This window comes from Triticum urartu, chromosome 5A (assembly GCF_056163025.1).
Source record: "Triticum urartu cultivar PI428250 chromosome 5A, HENAU_Tu73, whole genome shotgun sequence".
In the NCBI taxonomy this organism is placed as follows: Eukaryota; Viridiplantae; Streptophyta; class Magnoliopsida; order Poales; family Poaceae; genus Triticum; species Triticum urartu.
Window position 1 is genome coordinate 413,308,821 of NC_141877.1, and position 19,909 is coordinate 413,328,729.

Below are 19,909 nucleotides of genomic sequence, written 5' to 3' on the forward strand. Positions count from 1 at the left end.
GAACACAGCTTTAGAGAGTACGCCAAAGGTGTACCGTAGGCAGAAATAGTTTTACAACACCCTTACGCTGAAATGTGCGCGTTTAGCACAACACAGACCCCACCAACACTCTAAACTATAACCATCTTATAACAAATCTGCCTAATTCCAATATGCCCACTCAGTAGAGTGCCTGTGGTCGGTGAAGACTCGATCGTTTCTTTATTTCCAAAGGTGCCAAGGGATGAGAATCACCAATGAGTTGAAGCTCCTTTTGTCCTTTTATTGAAAATTCTTGTGAGCAGTAAGCCACCATTTCTCGAGCGTGTCAATCGGTGTGGTGCAGATAACATTGATCTGAAGTTCACTGAAAACCCTCTGCCAAGTCTCTCTTGTTGGCACACTGATAAGGGGCAAGCCGCAAAGGTGGTCCAATCTTCATGAATTGGAGGTGTTTTGAGAAGAAACACAAGGATCAAGGGCAATCAAAGGGAAAATATAAGAGTAAATCACTCAAGAACAAGATCCATACCAATTACTCCTCAAAACCCAATTCAATCTAAGAGGTGCGTCTTAGATCCAAAAACAACAAAGGAAATAAAGGTAAATAGCAGGTAATTCTTGCCCAAATCTCTAGGAGTGATGGAGGTCTTGGTGGTATTCGTCCTCAAATCTCAAGGATAGATAGAGGTCATGAAATCCATAGGGTTCTTCCTTGGGAGGTCTTAATCCTTTAAGAGAAGATAGATTAGTAAAGCTCTCTCTCTCAAGTTTTAGTTATGCTTTGCGAACACTAGAAAATGAAGGAGGTAAAATCACCACAAAATCTAATCATGTTCTCAGACAGTCACCAACGTGTGTATGTTTAGCCAAATCTGAATCACCTAAGGTATTACAAAACATGCCTCATGTGAAAACTCAAGTTGGAGTGAAGATCTTTGCCTTTATGAATGTTTTTTTGTTTCCTTTTTGAGGAATGAAATTTAGATTTTCACGTAGACACTGTGAAGTCACAAAACATAAACTCAGGTTATGCACCTTCCAATTCAACTCAGGTTATGCACCTCGGTAACTACACCAACCAGGTGGGAGAGGAGCGGACCATCATATGTACTTGATGTAAATTTGCTTTACATCATGTGACTTAGGCAGACCGCTTCACAAGCTCACAGCACATAATTCTGGAACCTCAATGTTTCTTCCACAGCCTCTGTGAAGAAATACCCATCATGCTGAAGTTAGTGAGCAACTGAAATCGGCGCGAGGAGCATAAGTTCAGGGGTGAATTACGGTTGCATAAAGGCAATTCTAGCCTCCAGGAGATCCATAATGTACAGCTGCTAATGAGCATGAGTTCTTGAAGAATCGGTACAGAAACAGGATAAGTAGTATTCGATGTGAGCCTCTCCATTGTATATTTCTTCATATACTGAACAAAATACAAGTGGCAAAATTTCCAGTTGTACAGGTAGGGGCAAAAGGTTACCCACATTTTGAACAACCGCGTACATCCAATGTTGTCTACACAAAATACTACTCGTACTTAGCAGCAACAGCAGTAATCGGCACAATATAAGTGCAACAAAGAAAAGAACATATACCAGGGATACCTACACGTACTCCGCCAACTCGTAGTTACTTCTTATATACTGCTTCAGATCGCTGCGACATGCCTCACCCCCACGTGCTTTGGTCGTATGAAAATTAGTTTACCACCGCCAATCGCTTGAATATGTTGATCGCCTGTCAAAATTTTCTTGCACTGAACTTCAGGGGATGCCCTTGAAAATGTAGGCGCAAACGCCCGTGTCTCGACTACAAATGATCAGGGACGAACAAACTGTGCATGCTGCAGCTGGCAGGAAAGCAGAGGGCCTATATCCTCTGCTAGCACAGCTTGTCAAAGAAGCATCAATTGGGCTGGGTACTTGTTCATTGGTCACCATGTTTCTCACATATACAGCCAGGCAAGGGGTTTGCAAAGAAAGACTCCTCCAGCTTCGGAAACTCTCCAGGCTCCCTGAAATATGGAGCTCCTGTTCTATCTTTGTGCAACCTTTTCACTTCTGAACTGAATTCCTCCCAAGGGATCCTTCCTTCATCAAATTCATCTACCAGGTTCACAAAATCCATCCTGCAGGAGAACTTTCACATTCAGAAAGAAAAAGGAGAACATATGTACTTGTAAATTGGGTTACTGCCTCTTGGGTCATTGGGTGTAGAAGTAAAATGACCATACACATATAGTACTTCTAACAAGGGAAAGGTGTTACCTATCTGGGTTAATTGTCTTCCTGAAGTCCTCGAAACGCCTATGGCCTTGCACAGCTTTAGCCATATTTCCATCGTATGTGTACATGAAGACATCACTCTGGAGAGCTACAATATAGTCAAGACCAGCAAGCATGTTTTGATGATTTTTGAAGGGCTCAAGTTCCTCTTCTGTTGCAAGGGTAGAATGAGAATAGATATAGGGAAAATCGTCCAGCAGCGCTTGCATGCTTCCATTGCCAAAGGCTTCTCCTGCAACTAAGTAAATTCTGGTGTTCTGTGTGAAACCCAATCCTTTCAACAGGAGTGAAGTTTCCCGTGGAGTCAAAGGACAGCCACCAATACTTCTTCTCTCGGTTCCGTTAATGTCTTTCTCTTTCCAATGACTGACCTCATAACGCATCTTACGTAACTCCTCTTCCTCATCCGATGTCAAGCCATGGCTGCAACCAGTAAAAGCTAGCATATCCTTCTCATACCTGCAAAACATAGTTGTTAATTTGTTAAAGAAAGCCCCCTCATGTTTCAAGTACATAAAAGAACAACTAACAACATAAATGTTAGCCCATTTTATTTTCGTGGAAGTAAATGTCACAGTATGTACTACATGGCTTCTCACTTCTAAGTGTTTTAGCTGGTGCATCTAGAGAGAGTTCAGTAAATCATTAAAATGTTATAAAAGATTCCAAGAAAGGGTCTGCTGGGCTACAACATAGCTCAACAACTTCTGGAATGTTGGCGCCACAGTTCTGTGGCATTGTTTGCTGCTGTAGTTCCAAAAACTCAATAGTAGAACTTCTCAATAAACCTAATGATTTGAAGCAATCCAGAACTTCTTCACAAGATGATTTTGTGAAATGTGTGCCAACTAGCACACCTAGATCATTCACCAGTGATGTACATAGGCACTCTATTTATCAATAAAACATCACTAAAATGAGACTCACTTCAATTCAGGGTTCATGAAATCACCTATCTTTACTGGCAAGATCAACAGACAGGCCCTAATAGATTCACCTGTGCTAGCACGGACATAACAGTTGACTTGCATAATATGCCGACAGAAAACTAATATGTTCAAGCCAATTCCAGCTGCATGTATATTTTGGAGACAGGTAAACCAAGATTTCATTTCATGGTCTGATGGAAATGATAAATCAAAGCTACAACACAAATTGCGGTAATCAAGATGCCAAAATACTAGAAGAATGTTGGTAAGTATACAAAGTGAGGAAAAAAATTGTGCAGACAGAAGCATCCTGAGATGAATGTAGGAGCATAGAGCTTGCCTTAGATGAAGAGCAAGATATGGGCTTCCATCCTGGCGCATCCTCGAAACTAAGGTAGCACCAAGATCTTCGATCGTATGAGAATACTTCAAAGATCTGTAGTTAACTCGGCATCTTAGCTTCTGAATATAACTAGGAAGGTCGTTATTTGCTAAGCGAGAATCTGTATGTGTGAAGTAAATGACTCTGTGTTTCTTCAAGAGAGGGAGTATTTCATCTCTGTAATAATTCACCTGCCAGGATAAAATACTTAGTGAGCCTTTCCACCATATATCGATGTAAATGTAGATTAAAAAAAGTCTAGTTTTTAACCTTTGACCAGGATATCGGAGCTTTGGCCAGAGGCTCTATATGCTTGTATGCAGGAGGTAGTGTTTCAACAATATCAATGTCTTCTTTCAGTGATTCAATGAAGTGTCTCCAATTGAAAAGATCCTTAAATTCACTAAAAAATGGATGAAAGGGATATATGAGTGCATTGATTAACAAGATATAGGGGATTAGCCGATTAGGAATGAACAGTTAAGGTTAAAGGGGCCAACCTGTCATCTGCCCAGTAGGATGTATGATCAAGTGAAGGTAGAACCAGTGTTGCCTTCAAAATCTTAGCAACAGCAACCATGTCACATATCTGAGATGTAAAAGAGACTCAGATACCATGGCAAAGAATACTAATGGCTGCACAAAAATTATTGTAAATGATAGTAATCACACCCCAAATCGCATTTGATTCAGACCACCATTTGCGTTTATGAGAATGTAGCCATTACTGCGAGAATCTTGCTCTACAAATTAAGAACATGTGACCATATCATGTTAAGAAATGCATATAAGGAAGAGAAAAAAATGTGTTTATGAGATATAAACCAACTTACTTTTATGAGAGTTTGAAACAATGCATTGTCTGAAATTTTCATTGCTTGGCTGAGACCAGACATCAGAAGCCTATATGAAGCACAAACAAGCAAAAAAAAGGTTACTTTCACTAATTAATGTATCGAACAAAGGAACAGGTTTAGCAGCGATATATTACTAGCCTCAACCACACTGCTTTGTCTTTCACCAATGCTAGATTCCACCGTCATCAACATCCTGTCACTCTCTTTCCCTCCCATATATCCAAAGTGATTAACTTGATGCCCTTTATCACTGGAGAAGGAGACAGAGAGATCCTAGAAACATGTACAGATGATGACAATTTAGATCGTAATACCAAATATTTTCTTCTCTAAATGTTATGGCGTAGAGTTGTTGATCAAATCAATAACTTGGGATACCAGAGAGTTTCGTTCATTAACATAAACTTCATGTGATGTTGAGACAATCAAATAAGCTCATCATATTCATAACTATAACTATGCCCAGCTAATACTATGATGCAGATTTTGAACTACAGCGAAGCCATGTAAGTGTACAATCAGTACTTTCAATTTGTGCACATACTGAATTTGTCATCAGCTTGCAACATCTCAGGTACTACTAATATGAATGTAATCAAGACTAGGTGACGAATTGCCAACTTTTGACATAAAGACGGACATTTAGTGTAAAAGATCAGCTGTACAACGTTTTTCTATGAACAATAAAGGAGTTATCTGTCCATCTAGTTCTGGTTGGTTAGAGACCTGGATGAGAAGATTATTAGCGTTAAGAAACCTGATGCAATTTTCAACTCGATATTCCTTGATTCTACCAATTTAAAAAATTGCCCAGCTGTGGTTGTGCGCAATTTCATGCTATTAGCATTAGTTTCAATGCTATCTTTATATAGTGGTAATGGAATATTTAAATGTTGTGACACCTTAATCATCCATGCAGTATATCTGCACTTTGAATAGATACTATATATAACAAGTTAGAAGCTAATTTTGTCGAGGCGTCTAGGGTACGGAGTTACGGACGCTAAAAGATAACTTATCAAACTAGTTTTCCTAAAATTTGCATCGCCAAAGCACTCACTATATAGAACAAGGGCTATTTGTTAGAAGGAAATGTTGAAGTCGGAAGATTTTATTTTCACCAATGAAGTCCTGAATTAAAGATGACTATTGATCTGAAAAAGCCCAACTAAGGATACCTACTAGTACAATATACTCCATGGAAGACGACAGTAAGACATACTTCCAAAGTTCTTATGGACATAAAGAATATTCTGCCCAACTTGGATAGACCACAAGATCATAAAGCCTATAACAACCAACTGCCAACAGCTACAAGCGCCAAAAGTAACAAGTGCTTTAATAGTAAACGAACTGGAAAGGGACTAAAAAACCTCCAACAAACGAGGAAACGTCCTAAAAATGCTAAGCTTCTGCTAAAAGATCCTTGCTTAAGAAGTTCCAAATAGAGCTACAAAGCCTAGAACACATTGATTGCATGCACCGACCAGTTCATCCAACACTTAAGCCGAGGAAAGATGGCCGGACATTAAACTCTAGCTGTCCAGGTCCAACAGAATACAATAAACCCAGCCTAGCAGTTTTCAAGCAGACCAATTGCATAAGCATCACATTACATTATGCTAAAACATGCCCAGATTCTTACTACTTTTAACAATGAGAATCAGATTCCATCAGATTTCTTTTTCAATTCTTGTTTGACTTGTCCAGAACAACAACAAAAATGGTAGAGAACTGGGCAAAATTGCATGTTAAATTTAGAATGCCAATGATTGATCATGAAAAAAAAAAGGTTATTATGTAAGAGTGACCGGTGAATCTAGACAGTTAACAATTTAACATGATTTCCATTACTCTAGCTAGTCCTCGTAACATCTCAGTTCATACTTCATAATCAAGATCATTACTACAAGACGGGAAACGTTATATCTTCGCAACTCTTCGTAAAAAAATGTGTTCGTGATAAGAACTAAGAAGTAGCAAGGAAACACATTCTCAGTGCAAAAGAAGAAGAAAAATGTAGACTTGTTCGAACACCAGGTCCGTTGATTGATCCCACGGAAGGAACATTCCCGAGTGGCAGCGAGAAGTCCAAACAAGAATGCAATTTGTAGCTTCCATACATACCTGCAAATCATCGCCAGCTGGTAGCGCTGACCGGCCGCCGGCCCAGATCTTGACGACGCCGAGAAGCAGGCAAACGCCGCAGAAGGCGAAGAAGAGCAGGTTGCCGAGCTTCCTCCTCTCCCGGATCCCCAGCCCCAGCACGACGTCGCCGGCGCCCCCGCCGGCGCCCGGGCGCTTGAAGAGGCGGAACCGGAGCTGCTGCTGGTGGTGGAGGCCGCCGGGGGAGGCGCTGGAGGAGGAGGAGGCCTCCGCCGCGTCCTTGGGCGGGCTGCCCAGGCCGTCGGTCCGCGGCGAGCGCGGGGAGCCGCTGATCTGGAGCTCGATCTCGCCGCCGGGGCAGCGCTTGAAGGAGTTGGCGCGGCGGGTCATGTACCCGCCTCCGGCGACGCGGGGGCTGTGCAGGCGCGGGAGGTGGTCACCGGAACCGGCAGCTCCACCACCACCGCCCGCGGCCCCGGAGGCGGCGCCGCCGTGCTTTGGTTGGTAGCCCATGTGGCGCGGGGGGCTCGAGCAGTCCAAGTCCCGGTCCGAGGACCTCGACCTGGACGAACTAGTGGCGCTGGGTTCCGAGTGGTGCCCCAGCTGGTCGTCCCGGTACCATGATATGATATAATATGGCTAGATGAGGGGAGGCGCCATTAATGGAGCTCGGTTGGGAAGTGAATGGGGCAGTGAGGAAGGCGGGGAGGAGGACGCGTGAGGGCGACGGCGACGACGCGAGGCGCGTAGCGTAGTGGGATACGCGCGGAAACGGAAACGGCCAGGGCGGAGGGCGCTAATTACGGCCCTGCCATTGCCATGCCATTTGGAGGCGCCGCCGACGCCGCCGCACTAGGGATTTGATTTTGATTTTTTCTTTGTTTTTCCGACGTAGTACTCCTAATAAAGGCCGTTATTGTCCGAAGGGGGGAAAAGGGCGCCAATTACGTCGACGCGGTCACGTGCGCGGCGCGTGCTTTGGCCGGTACGCTGCATCCATCCTGCATGGCTGCATGTGAGAGTGAGACGAAACGAAACCAGGGGGAAGGAGGCGTTTACTTTGGACTTTGGGGCTATCTATTCCCTCCGTTTCAAATAGATGACCCAACTTTATGTTAATACAAAGTTGAATCATTTATTTTGAAACGGAGGGAGTAGTCTCTACTAGTTGATGCACAAAATGGTTTACGTGGGTTTTGGTTTTCCACATACCCTTTTGCCGTTTATGGGATCAAGCTCACGATCAGGAGCCACCGTTGATCAAATAGTTCTTCGTTTACTACCACCACTTGTCAAGTTGGGGGTATTGTTTTATTGATTGATCAACATGCAAAGTGTTTAGAGACAGAAGTAAGAATGAATGAACCGCATCAATTCCATTGATAGTCACATCTTATATACAAGGGGAGAGGACGCATGCAAGGGACGCGCCCGAGAGTGGGATGTGTGGAAACGCCGTGACGGCTGCCGAATCGGTAACCGTACGTGCGCTATGTACAAGCGAGGATTAACCTCAATTATATAAATAATTTAATCCTAACACTTTCCCTAATCCTTGTTTGTCCTTGTGACTGATCATCCTTGGAATTATCCCCTTCAAAAACCCTGCAGAAAAAATTAAGAAAAAATATACAATATGCCATGAAAAACTCCTTCCAAAAACCCAGTGGGAAAATAAGGAGAAAATGGCACATTACAATGTTTGTATTACTATTGCCTCATTAAAAACCTTCTATGAGAAACCATATAGGAAAAACTCATAAAGGAAAAGAGTGCAATATCAAAAATCCAGAGATCTCGAACAGGTTATTGTTCAGGAGTACACTCCCCCCTGAAACTTGCAAATAACAAAGTCATCTCATACCAATTCCAACAACATATTTCTGGAATGAAGAACTTGGTAAAGACTTTGTGAACATATCACACATCACATATGACTTTGCTTTCAAAATATTTATCTTCCCACTTTTCAACTCACGAGGAAGAAAAATACTTTCAGAGTAATATACTTTGCAATATTGCTCCTTATAACCTGTCTGCATATATGTAATACAAATAACATTATCTCCATGGATAATGGTGGGTGAGTCCTATCAATCAAACTCGCCCGAACTTTCAACAAAGTTCATCATTCTGTGAAGCCAAATAGATTCAGATGTTGCTTCATACATTCAGAATAATTAGTGGATGCAGCCACTAAAGTTTTTCTTCTCGACTTCCAAGAGAAGGTCGTACCTCCATTCGAGAAGACAAAACCAGTTTGTGATCTTGGATTATGGGGATATGATATATGCCCAGCATCACGATATCCAACCATGGTCATATCTTGAGTTTTCTCATAAAACAAACCAAGATTTTAGTGTCTAGAAGATATCCAAAAATATTCTTCACACCAACCCAATGCCTTTTAATCAGTGATACATTGTATCTAGCCAATAAATTCACTGCCAATGACATGTCAGGCCTGGTGCAGTTTGCTAGATACATCAGTGCTCTCATTGCACCGTGATATGGAAACTCACGTCCAAATATCTCTTCATCACTGTCGTTAGGACTTAATGGGTCCTTATCTCTAGTAATTCAGAGATCTCAAACCATAGTTCTTTAATGGATATGACTTATCCATATTGAGCTTTCAACAATCTTTTGGATATATGTAGACTAGTGAACAAGTATTCCCGAAGGAATACACTCAAGTTCCAAATTCAAGCAAAGTTTGGTCTCAACCAAATCTTACATCTTACACTCCGTCTTAAGATGATATGATTGTATCATGTACCTCTCGTGTAGCTCCAATGATACTAGATCATCAACATACACAGAAATAGTACAAAATCCCTCTTTGGATTTCATGATGAACATACATGAACAATCATCAATGTTTGAGTAACCTTCTAATAAAGGAACTCACTCAGTCGGTTCTACCACATCATTTCCGACTACTTCAAGTCATAATGACTTCTGAAGCTTTACACAACACATGTTGCGATTAAATTCAGAATTTTCATTCCTTTGGAATTATCGTAGAGATATCTGAATCAAGTGACTCATACAATTATTCAGTCACAACATTCATTAGTTGGATATACAAATTCATTATTTACCAGTGATGTGAAATATCGGAACGTTAATCCACTCATAACAAGAGAACATGTTTCATCTTAAACGATGAAGGGTCTCTACGTGAACCCATGTGCTACAAGCCTCGCTTCATGTCTCACCACCTCATTGTTTTTGTTCCTCACATGAACAAAAACCCATTTGCTCCCCCAGGGAACAAATTCAGAGGAGTGGGTATTACTAATCAGGTCAATACCCCCTCTTCTTGAGAGCGAGTGCATCCTCAATTGTTGCCTTCCTTTGGATCAACTAGAGCGTTTTAGACACTCAGCCATGCATGGACTTAGATTCTAGATCCAATCCAAGGTCTTCTGCAATTCATGAGGATAAAAAAATGTCGACACAATGTAGTTTTTATTATATGATTCTCCCGAATCCATATCCATAGTGGAGATTTTATCATTACCTTTTGACTCTTTGTGATTTCCGACAACAGTTGAGTCAAGGTCTTCCGATGACCCAACACAAAAAATTGTGTGCACACTCATGTTGGGTCCTGGATGTGTCCAACATCCTTCAGGTGTCCTTCAACCCTTGGTTGAATATCAACATGATGTTGACCTACATTTACTGTTTGAGGATTCCTCATTCCCCTTGGACGCTTCCATGAAGCCTTGTCCTCTTGTGTCCAGATTCCTCCCCCTCGTCGGTGGCCGAGTGGACCTATGGGTCACATCCACTCTCTCTGACACATTCACTATGGGAACATTTTACTTTGTGACACCTATATACTTAGTAAATGCAATTGGCAGATTATTTGCGATACTTTGCAAATTGATAATCTTCTGAACCTCCAGTCCAGACTCATTCGTACGTGGAACTAAGGACAAGATGTCTATTCACATCTCATTCTATTTCCCGGCATTCAATGTGGTTATTATCTCCCCCTAATGCCGGGAAAATGTCCTCATCAAAATACATCCAGCGTATCGGGCCATAAACAAGTCCCCTTCTAAGGACTTCAGGTACTTTACGATTGACGGAGAATTGTACCTCACATAGATCCCCATTTCTCTATGAGGACTCATATATGTACGCCGTGGTGGTGAAATCGGTATGTATCCAACACAACCGATTTATCGCAGATGGGAAATACTTACTCATTTCCACGTACTAACTGCAACGGGGGACCATATAATATGCAGTTCATCCAATTTGTATATGCAGTACATAAAACTGCAATGTCCCCAACTAGATGTTGGGAGATTACAATTCTGTAGGAGCAATCTTGATATCAACTTGTCGTCTTGACAAGTGATTCCACAAAACCAATCTGGGTATGTACACAAAGTACCAATATGCTCCCCAGTTATGCCCCAGTCTAGGCAGTAATCATGAAATGCTCATGAACTAAATTTCACAGCATTATCCATTCTGATGGATTTTGTCCCGTGCGCAGGATGATTTGCTCTCAAATTAATGATTTGAGCAATAAGCTTTGTAAAAGCAGGGTTCCTTATGGGAGTAAGACACACATTGGACCATCTCACTAATGCATCCAAAAGCACTATGAAATATGTGAATATTCCATATAACGGTTGAATTGGATCACATATATATCTCCTATCCAAGGAAATCTAGTGGCTCATCCTCTTTTCATGAGATAAGATGGCCTTGCGATCAGTTTCCAGTTTGCACACATTGTGTATACACAATTAAATGAATTTGGAAAATTCACACCATTAGACTGCGTCCAATTGAATCGTCGATAATTTTCTCATCCTTCCAATAATAGGATGACCCAGGCAATCATGCCATATTTTGAACTTCTCAAGATTCTAGAGAATTATCTTATACGCCAATGCGTATCCAATTTAATGTATGTATAATACAATCCACAATATAGAGAAGCATTTACTCTAGGATTTCATTCAGATCCCTTTAGCCGAGCCATGAGTAGGCTTCCAACCTCACTCACTTCACGAGTTTCAACATAGAAACCAATGCAGATATCCTTAGAACTCAGCCAGGTACGAGTAGAATCTAGATAACATCCATGATTACCATGCAGTACCCATATAGGGAGTGCAATTGCGACTTGACCAAAACCAACAATTACCACATCATGACAAGCAATTGTCATGACACTTCCACTACTCTTCTCAAGAGTATGGAAATACTTAATCTCCCTTAGTATCATGTTAGTAGACCTAGTTTCTACTAACACATTTTCTTCTCAACTGGATTATTCCATTAGGCTTCTATAGAGAAAGAAACCAATTTCAAGATATGATTGAACTCATATAGAAATACACACATTGTATATCACTGGTAGTGAAGTCCATTAGCATGTCATCGATACTAAGTAGTGGACCTTCCTTTTGCCGAGCATGCTCTTGGTTCCCACATCCCGAGGTACGTCTAGGAACTTTCAACCATCGGGAAATTATTGTTATGTCCAGTGAAGCAAGCTTCACACTGGTTTCCATGAGCCAATTGCCCTTGCAATTCATTGCATGTATTTATCCACCAAATGCTTGGAGGTATCACATTTTCTTGCAATTGACCGAGTTATACAACCACACCTATAGCAACCATCAGAGTTGTTGGCCTTGTCATTCTCCTTGAAATGACTTTTGCCCTTTTTCAGATCCACTCTTATTTTGCCTCTCATCACAACTCAAAATTCCTTTACCGCTGACGACACTATTCAGCGCAAATCCTCATAGAAGGATTTGCAAGTAAAGAGCATTACACGATGAGATCAACATCCAGAACTGCAATATTGCAGAATCTCAACTACTATTTGATCTGATGCACATAAGAGTTGCATGCTACCATAGACTCCAAGTCACGGAATTGGACGAGTGTCCATTTCCTGTGCACTTCACGCATCATCATCACCCTATATTGATCATATTGCTCCTCAAAAGAGCTCTAGAGTACCGGATACTCTCTTTTTTTTAGATCATGGTGTAGTGAAGTGCAATGCAACATACTTTGCTATAGCGACTATAGCCGGAGCCCCTGAGTAGGTGTGGTTATGTGTGCACTGAGATCCCGGGTTGCCAAGTTAATCTTTACATCGATCAGGTTCGATGTTTGATAATTGTTGCCATCTACGGCAAACTCAGCAAAACTCTCTTGGATGTTTCTAGCATATCCAACATGAAATCATCATGCATAATTAATTTACTATGTAGTAAATTATCTTTTAAGCATCATTAACATGTAGCAATCATAAAATTGCCTAATCAAACATGTGGATGCATGAATGTGCTTTATAATACAGTAACATACCATAATTATTGTAAACACACATAGTATAAAGAAAAACTGCATAGCTAAAAGCTAAACAGAAAAGAAAAACAGACCATGGGCTGAGTCTGCACAGCCCAAACCAGTGGCATAGCCCACTTTGTTTTCTATTTTTTTTCTTTATTTCCTGCCGGAAACGAGGGATGGGGCTATAGCCCACTTTCCCTCCCGACACCGCGTAGCGTCGTGCTACACCACGGCACCGCCCTGTGCCGGGCAGAACTACCGCTGCGGCGTGCGCCGCTGTTGGCAGTCACCACCTGCGATCTGGAGAGCCGGACCAGGAGGTCGTGGACTCGTGGCCCCATCCTCGCCTTGCGCGTGGACCGGCCCGTGCGTTGGCCAGAAGGCCTTAGCCGTGTGCCAATCGTCTTCGCCGACGCAACTTGCCGCCACGCTCCGGTGGCCGACCACGCCGTGCTGTGTTGTCTTAGAACCACGTCTCGACACCAGAAACCGTGCGCAGTCGCTGTTGGTTGATGCAGAGACGCCGCGGCCGGCCCTGTCGCCGTTCACAGTCTGCCACACCACTAGGATGCGAGCCGGGCCGCGTCATCTGCCGTCTCCATGGTTGAGGGCGCACGGTCTGCCTCCGCCTACGTTGCTACGGAGACCGTCGTGGTCGTCGACGCCGAAGTACCATGGATCCTGCGGCTCCTGTCGTCCCATGTACATGAAAGCACAAATCAATCGTGAGTAGTAGTTCTTACTTGTAGTACGCTTCATCCATTCTTCAGGTGCATGTGCCGGATTCGATCTTCGATGAAGTGATTCTCGCTCCTGATTGAATTCCTGTACTGGTACATGCATGCCTTATCTGGCGCCTCTCTTCCTGCAGCAGGCAGCCGCGTCTCGCCAGGCGTCTCGCGTTGTTGCCGCCCATGGCTGCGCCGCGGCGGCACCGGGAAGAGCGAGACTGCGCCGCCCCGCGCTGTATCACGCCGCCATGCGCCGGACGTGGTCATCCTCGTCGTCGCAATTTGAAACGACGAGATCGCAGTTCTCCTGCGTTTCCTCGTCGTCGCAATTGCCGCTGATCTTCTCTTTTATTCTCTCCGTTGCCTGTGCCATGTCGCTGCGTGCCGGCCGTGCACCAACACCGCCACCCAGCGTCGTCCCTGTGACGCATCGGCTGCCCTCGCGCCATGGCCGTTGCGGTTTCCAGGCACGGCAATGGTCGTCGTCCCGTTCCACGTTGGCGCCGAGCCGCCGAGGGCTTCCCCGCCGGGACCGCCGAGTCGTTCTTCGTGCGTAACCGCGGTAATTTATTCTCTCAGCGGAGAGCGAAGTGCTGATAACGTGTCTAGAGACGGAAGTAAGAATGAATGAACCGCATCAATTCCATTAATAGTCACATCTTATATACAAGGGGAGAAAACGCATGCAAGGGACGCGCCCAAGAGTGGGATGTGTGGAAACGCCGTGACGGCTGCCGAATCGGTAACCCTACGTGTGCTATGTACAAGCGAGGATTAACCTCAATTACATAAATAATTTAATCCTAACACAAAGGTTTCTAGTCTGGGGAATGTACCCTTGTCACATCGTGCTTCCCTCGAAACAAGAAAGAATGTACCACCAATGGGGCTGCGAAGATCTCTATGCATTCCATTTTCAAGCAGCGGCCTATTATTTTAGAGCATCTCCAACGCCGACTCTTAAAACGGACACGACATCTGTCCGCAGATACAGGACGCGACGTGGCCGATGCTCTTAGCCGGCGCGCCACTTTCATGCCGGCATCAGTGAGAGGTCACATGCCGCTCTGAGTCGGCATGAATGTGGCGCTAACGCTCTGGAGCGGCATGAATGTGCGGCAACCGCTTCGAGCGTGAGAAAGTTTTGGGTGGGACCAGAGTGTCGGACGCGTGCGTGGTAATGGTTCGGGCGGCTGCAAAGCACTCCCCCTCCCCTCGGTTTGCTTACGGTTTGTGGAAGAACGAACGTTCAGATTTGTCCGCTTAATCCGAACGAATGCAGACAGTTTCAGAGTCAGCATTGGAGATGCCCTTACATGCAGAAGATATATGTAGGTCAGTTATGTTTCGTAACTTCAATTTTCTTTTATTCCAAATGCTGGCATGGATTTCATTTTATTACTAAAACTTTGTTCTCTCCTTTATTAGATGAATATCTTTTTTTGGAACGTCTTGGTTCTGAGGTGACCAATGAAGAGATCAGATATCGGGCTTCTTTTCGAGGTCAAACGCTAAGTCGAACCGATAATAAGGAATTATTTCATTTCTTGCAAGTTCTATATATCATTCAAGCCCCTGACTAACAATTATCTGATTGGCTACCTTATGTAATGTCTAGTTCGCGGAATGATGTATTACAGAACAGAATTGAGACTACAAGCTTTCTTAGACAGGACAAATGGCCAAGGTGCGCATAGTACTACCTTTCCTCATCAAGAAATTTGGAAATATTTCCATATCTGAAATGGTTTGAATATTAAGTTGAATATACCAACTAGTTTATGTTGTACGGAAATATTGCATTAGTTTGCCGTTATGATGATTTGGTAGTTCCGACCTTCATATTTTTCGCAAGCTAGTAAAGTAACCTCATTTTGAAAACCTTACATGAGATTATATGAAGGACTTATAGCGATCGATGGAGGACAAAATAAGAGCAATGACGACCAGTCATTGTCAGCTGAATAAGACGCGCTTGCAGATATAAAATTTTCATAAGTCATCTTATGTCAAAGTCTGGGAACACAAATCTAATGATAACCCTCGTGCTCAAGGCATTATAGATTTGATGTCAAGGTATGCTTTATAAAATATGGACCTACATAATAATGATTGTAGGGTAACGCAGTAGAAAACAAAAAATTTCCGACCTACGCACCAGCCCAGGACCACTATGGAGACTGCATACATGGTTTGATCTTTTTCGTTACCGACTTGTAGCGCAGCGGGAAGTAGAGTCGATGACGATCGGCGGTGCAGATCCCCGCAGCTAGGATTTACAACCTCCCAACCGCGAGGATGTATACCCTCATCTGCTCCTCAGACAGCCCTTTGGGAGGCGGTCGAATAGCCCCCCGGACGGTGTCACGGACAGCCCTTCAGGAGGACCTTCGAAACTCGAACGGTCACTCGGACAGCCCTTCGGGAGGACCTTCGAAACTCGGACGGTCACACGGACAGCCCTCCGGGAGGCACTCATGAACTAAGACCGAAACTACGATCTCTCTACAGAGTTGCACACATACGGTGTCATCTATCCGGCAGGGCTTTGCCATCCAGAACTAGTTCCTGCCGGAACCCAGATAGCCTTTCGGCTCTACGAAACTATTTCGCGGGGAGGGAGAGAGAAGCCAGATCATTGCATGGCACTTGCATGTGAGAAGGGATGAGGAGAATGGCAGCCCCTTCTCCTTTTATAGGCCAAGGCAAGGGGTGGGGTGGTGGAGGAAATACAAAAACACCCATGCTACATGTCCCGCATGAAGGGTGAAATGATAACTCAAGTGGGGCACCAAGGGGACACCATGGAGGCACCCCCTTGGCCAGCCACAACCTTGCCCCCTCCCATGGGGGCCCCCAACAAGCCACCAACATGCCTCCTAGAAACATGGGTGCTCCTAGACAAAAAGCCACCAAACATGTAACCCCCGATTCGTGGGATCTTGTCCCCTCGTGCCGAGACAAGATGTTTTCCGCGAAACATTTTTTCTGAAAAATTCCGGAAGGTCCCAGAACATTTTCGGCACCCTCTAAAATTCTTCTGGGCATGATCCGAAACATTTCTGGTGTGGTGATTTTTATCAGCGAAAAGCAACAACGGCGGTTACGGCAGCTCCGGAACATTTTCGTTTGTTCTCTCCGAAAATTCTCAAAAGTTCCAAGACCAATTCTGGGGCCCTCTAAGAATTTTCAGGCGAGTGCCGAAACCATTTTGACCTAATAATATATTCCGAAACAACTTTTTGGTTTTACCGAAATCTTTCGATGTTCTCTCTCCGGAACTCTTCTGTTGTCTCCGAAACTTTTCCGGTGACTTTCTCTCAGACTCCCTATCTAGTATTCAGAAGATAGATGACCCTTAAGCATGTGACCTTATAGGTTCGGCGAAGTATAGACATGACCTGGAACCCCTTCCGATCAATGATCAACATCGGAACCATGGACACCCATATTGACCCCTATACCCACACGAATGAATATTCGAGTGAACGTCCAGTTGCCGTGTGCTATTCCTGGATCAACGACTTGTCCACTATGCAAACGTTAACTATTGGGTATTCGGGGATGCAAGTCGTTTAACAAACCCCAAAGTTCATGAAGCAAGTATGAAGAAACTCGATACTCTCATGGTCTAAGGAATTATGCAAACGTTAACCATCTCTGTGTTATGTACCATTAACTTGTGACGAACGAATCTCATAGCATAACATCAACCCGGGTCGATTCAACACAAATGTTCTCTTAACATTGTGCCCTCAAAGTTGCTGGCATAGACATGCCCATGACCAGGAAAACAGAATCATCATGCAACACTTGAGCTAGTCTTAGAGGCCAGACTAGGAATACTTCTTACCGTTTATTATTCCACACGTGCATATGAGTCTTCCTCCGAGCCTCGTGTTATTGCAGACTTGAGAACCATAGTAGTTATAACATGGAACATAAACATAATTATGAACATGGAGATAAGTAATAGCATTTATTATTGCATCTAGGGCATATTTCCTACAATGATTCCACTAGAACTTTGCTAATAATTTTCACTTGTTATGTGCTCAACGAAGGTATCCATCTTTGTGTGTTGCCTACAATGAAGAGAAGGAAATTATAACAGGAAACATAATTCATACAACTTATTCCTTAGACTTAATAAAAGCAGAAAATTATTTAGACCAGATAATGATCTTAGCTGAAGCTTAAAGTGAAAATCTTGTACTTTAGCGTAAGTCTACGAATAATTTCTTCTGAGCCCCTTCTCTATTTTGTTAATGCAACTATATCACATTAAATACAATGTGTTATTATGATTGATGCACTTGATTGTGACAACTTACGAACTGTTTTATGTTGAATTCCTCAAATACTTGTACTATTAATTGTTTATATAGGAGACTTGCCGTATAAATCTGCCTGACCCATCCATTATTGGAGAAGAGAAGCCTAAAAATCAAAGCCTTGCGGTCGGATTTACCCGAGGAGAGGCCCTTCAAACCATTAATATGATCAAGTAATGAATTAGACATCTTCTATAGTTTATGTTTTCTGTATAAACTCTATGTTCATTTACATACAATGCTATCAAGAAAATTATCTGCAAAGAGCTTACGAAATGAGAAATATCCTCGAAGAGTTTGTTAAGCACCCTAGAGATCAATCTCCAACAATCCTTGGGCTTGGAGAACATATCTTCACTTGAAGGTCTGTTATGTTTCGAGAATGTGCTCATAATTATTGTTGTCTGTATAGTTGAATAACATGACATTATTGTATGTGCAATATTTCATTAGTTGTCGGATTCATATCATACCAAGAAACATCATTTGTTACAATTGGATAGAGATTCCTCGCTAATCCCTTGAGGTGAAATCATGCTCCTCATCTTATAGTGTTTGCTATGATTACACAAGCTAATTTCCTATGCTCTAGTGTTCTCACTTTTTATGAATGTTACGGTGTCATATTAAATACCATGCATATTATTACTGAAGAACCGACAATATGTTTCTGTACCAAAAAAATAAAAATGGTTGCAGGGTATGATTTCACTATGATCATCCGGATATTTTTGATTGGGTATTTTTTTACAAAAGGTTGTATAAGCAAAACCTCTAAAATAATAAACTTAAGTGAGGATGTATTTGCTCATATAATTTAAGTATCTATTTGTTGAAAACAATAACTTCATGCCATTTTAAAAGAAATTGCACCTCAAATTAACTTTATAGGTTATAATTCCATATCGCGTTGCGGAAATATAACTTATAATGAGTGCATTCAAGGTGGCAAAGGGCGTGATGTTGGCCTTAATTAGATATTAATATTTGAAGCCAAAGTTGCACATGGCGATGGTGAACATACAATTAGCCGTGAAATATAGATGTTAAGGCAAGGATTTTACCTTCCCCGGATGCTTTCATTTTATTTCATCATAGTGGGGTTCAACTTCAACAACCTAGTATGTTCTCTCCCTCCCTCCTTCTCTTGTCCATTGCATTGTAACTCCACATTAGTCAAATCCAATCTTTTATGTGGATTAGTATATCACCAACGACGAGTCATATTATTCTAACGAGTCCATATTTTGTACGATTATGAACAATATGTGTTTATATTTTTCTCCGCGGTGAGCTTAATTTGGTTCTTAGTGGTCTACATGAAGTTGTCCTACTTAAACAACGGCTAAGAATATGAAGTTGTTAGAAAGATCCCTTGCATCCCAATCTTTTCTTCAACTTGGATTGCTTACAATATTTCCTATGGTGATAGAACTCGGCCTTGAAAAAGGTTTTCGAGCAACCATCGGTGAGTTCGTCCTAATGCAACTGCAAGCTACTTTTTTTCACATTCTCGCTTGGAATAAAAGTGCACTCCTATGGACAAACCCTTCTTCATAGGGGCTCTAAATATCAGTCGACAGGACGTAGTTTTTTTGCTTTTCATGCAAGCTTCATCGATAATTATCAGCTATACTCTCAAAGTCACTTTGTCAAAGGGTTTAAGTTGGTGTTTCTTCTGACAGTTTAGTATGTCTTGATGAGATCACGAGTGCTCAGTATACATGGATGAGCTAGATGAGTACATGGGTGTACGGATGTACACCCATAATTTCTGTTTAAAAAAGAGTAGTACATTTGTTAAACCATATGGATTTAACAAATATATGATTAAATTTGTACATGGGTGTTCCAAGAACGAGTATATCTAGGCAACCCCTCACATATGGTTAAACTTGTATTCTAGAATTTTCTACATATATCCTTTCCTAATCAAAGAGCATAACCACTAGTAC

The 19,909-nt window shown here is 42.5% G+C and overlaps 1 protein-coding gene and 1 pseudogene across 1 annotated transcript; one reads left to right on the top strand and one right to left on the bottom strand.

The window, feature by feature from the left end:
- Nucleotides 1-1,365: 1,365 nt before the first annotated feature.
- On the bottom strand, nt 1,366-7,308 carry LOC125509306 (O-fucosyltransferase family protein). The gene is made up of 9 exons (XM_048674251.2): nt 6,566-7,308; nt 4,577-4,711; nt 4,415-4,484; nt 4,254-4,324; nt 4,082-4,170; nt 3,852-3,984; nt 3,540-3,772; nt 2,253-2,729; nt 1,366-2,113 (listed from the first exon to the last, which is right to left on the bottom strand). The coding sequence occupies exons 1-9, from the start codon at nt 7,055-7,057 to the stop codon at nt 1,912-1,914; spliced, it is 1,902 nt and encodes a 633-aa protein (XP_048530208.1). The 5' UTR covers nt 7,058-7,308; the 3' UTR covers nt 1,366-1,911.
- Nucleotides 7,309-14,067: 6,759 nt separating this feature from the next.
- LOC125507066 (putative callose synthase 8) lies at nt 14,068-18,997 on the top strand (annotated as a pseudogene).
- The last annotated feature ends 912 nt before the right edge of the window (nt 18,998-19,909 follow it).

What these genes read in the sequence shown, in the direction of transcription:
- LOC125509306 (XM_048674251.2), bottom strand. Translation starts at nt 7,057, where the DNA reads ATGGGCTACCAACCAAAGCACGGCGGCGCCGCCTCCGGGGCCGCGGGC. An exon ending in CAGCTGGCGATGATTTGCAG is followed by an intron (nt 4,712 to 6,565) that starts GTATGTATGGAA and finishes ACATGTTTCTAG; the next exon opens with GATCTCTCTGTCTCCTTCTC. An exon ending in TGAATCAAATGCGATTTGGG is followed by an intron (nt 4,171 to 4,253) that starts GTGTGATTACTA and finishes TTTACATCTCAG; the next exon opens with ATATGTGACATGGTTGCTGT.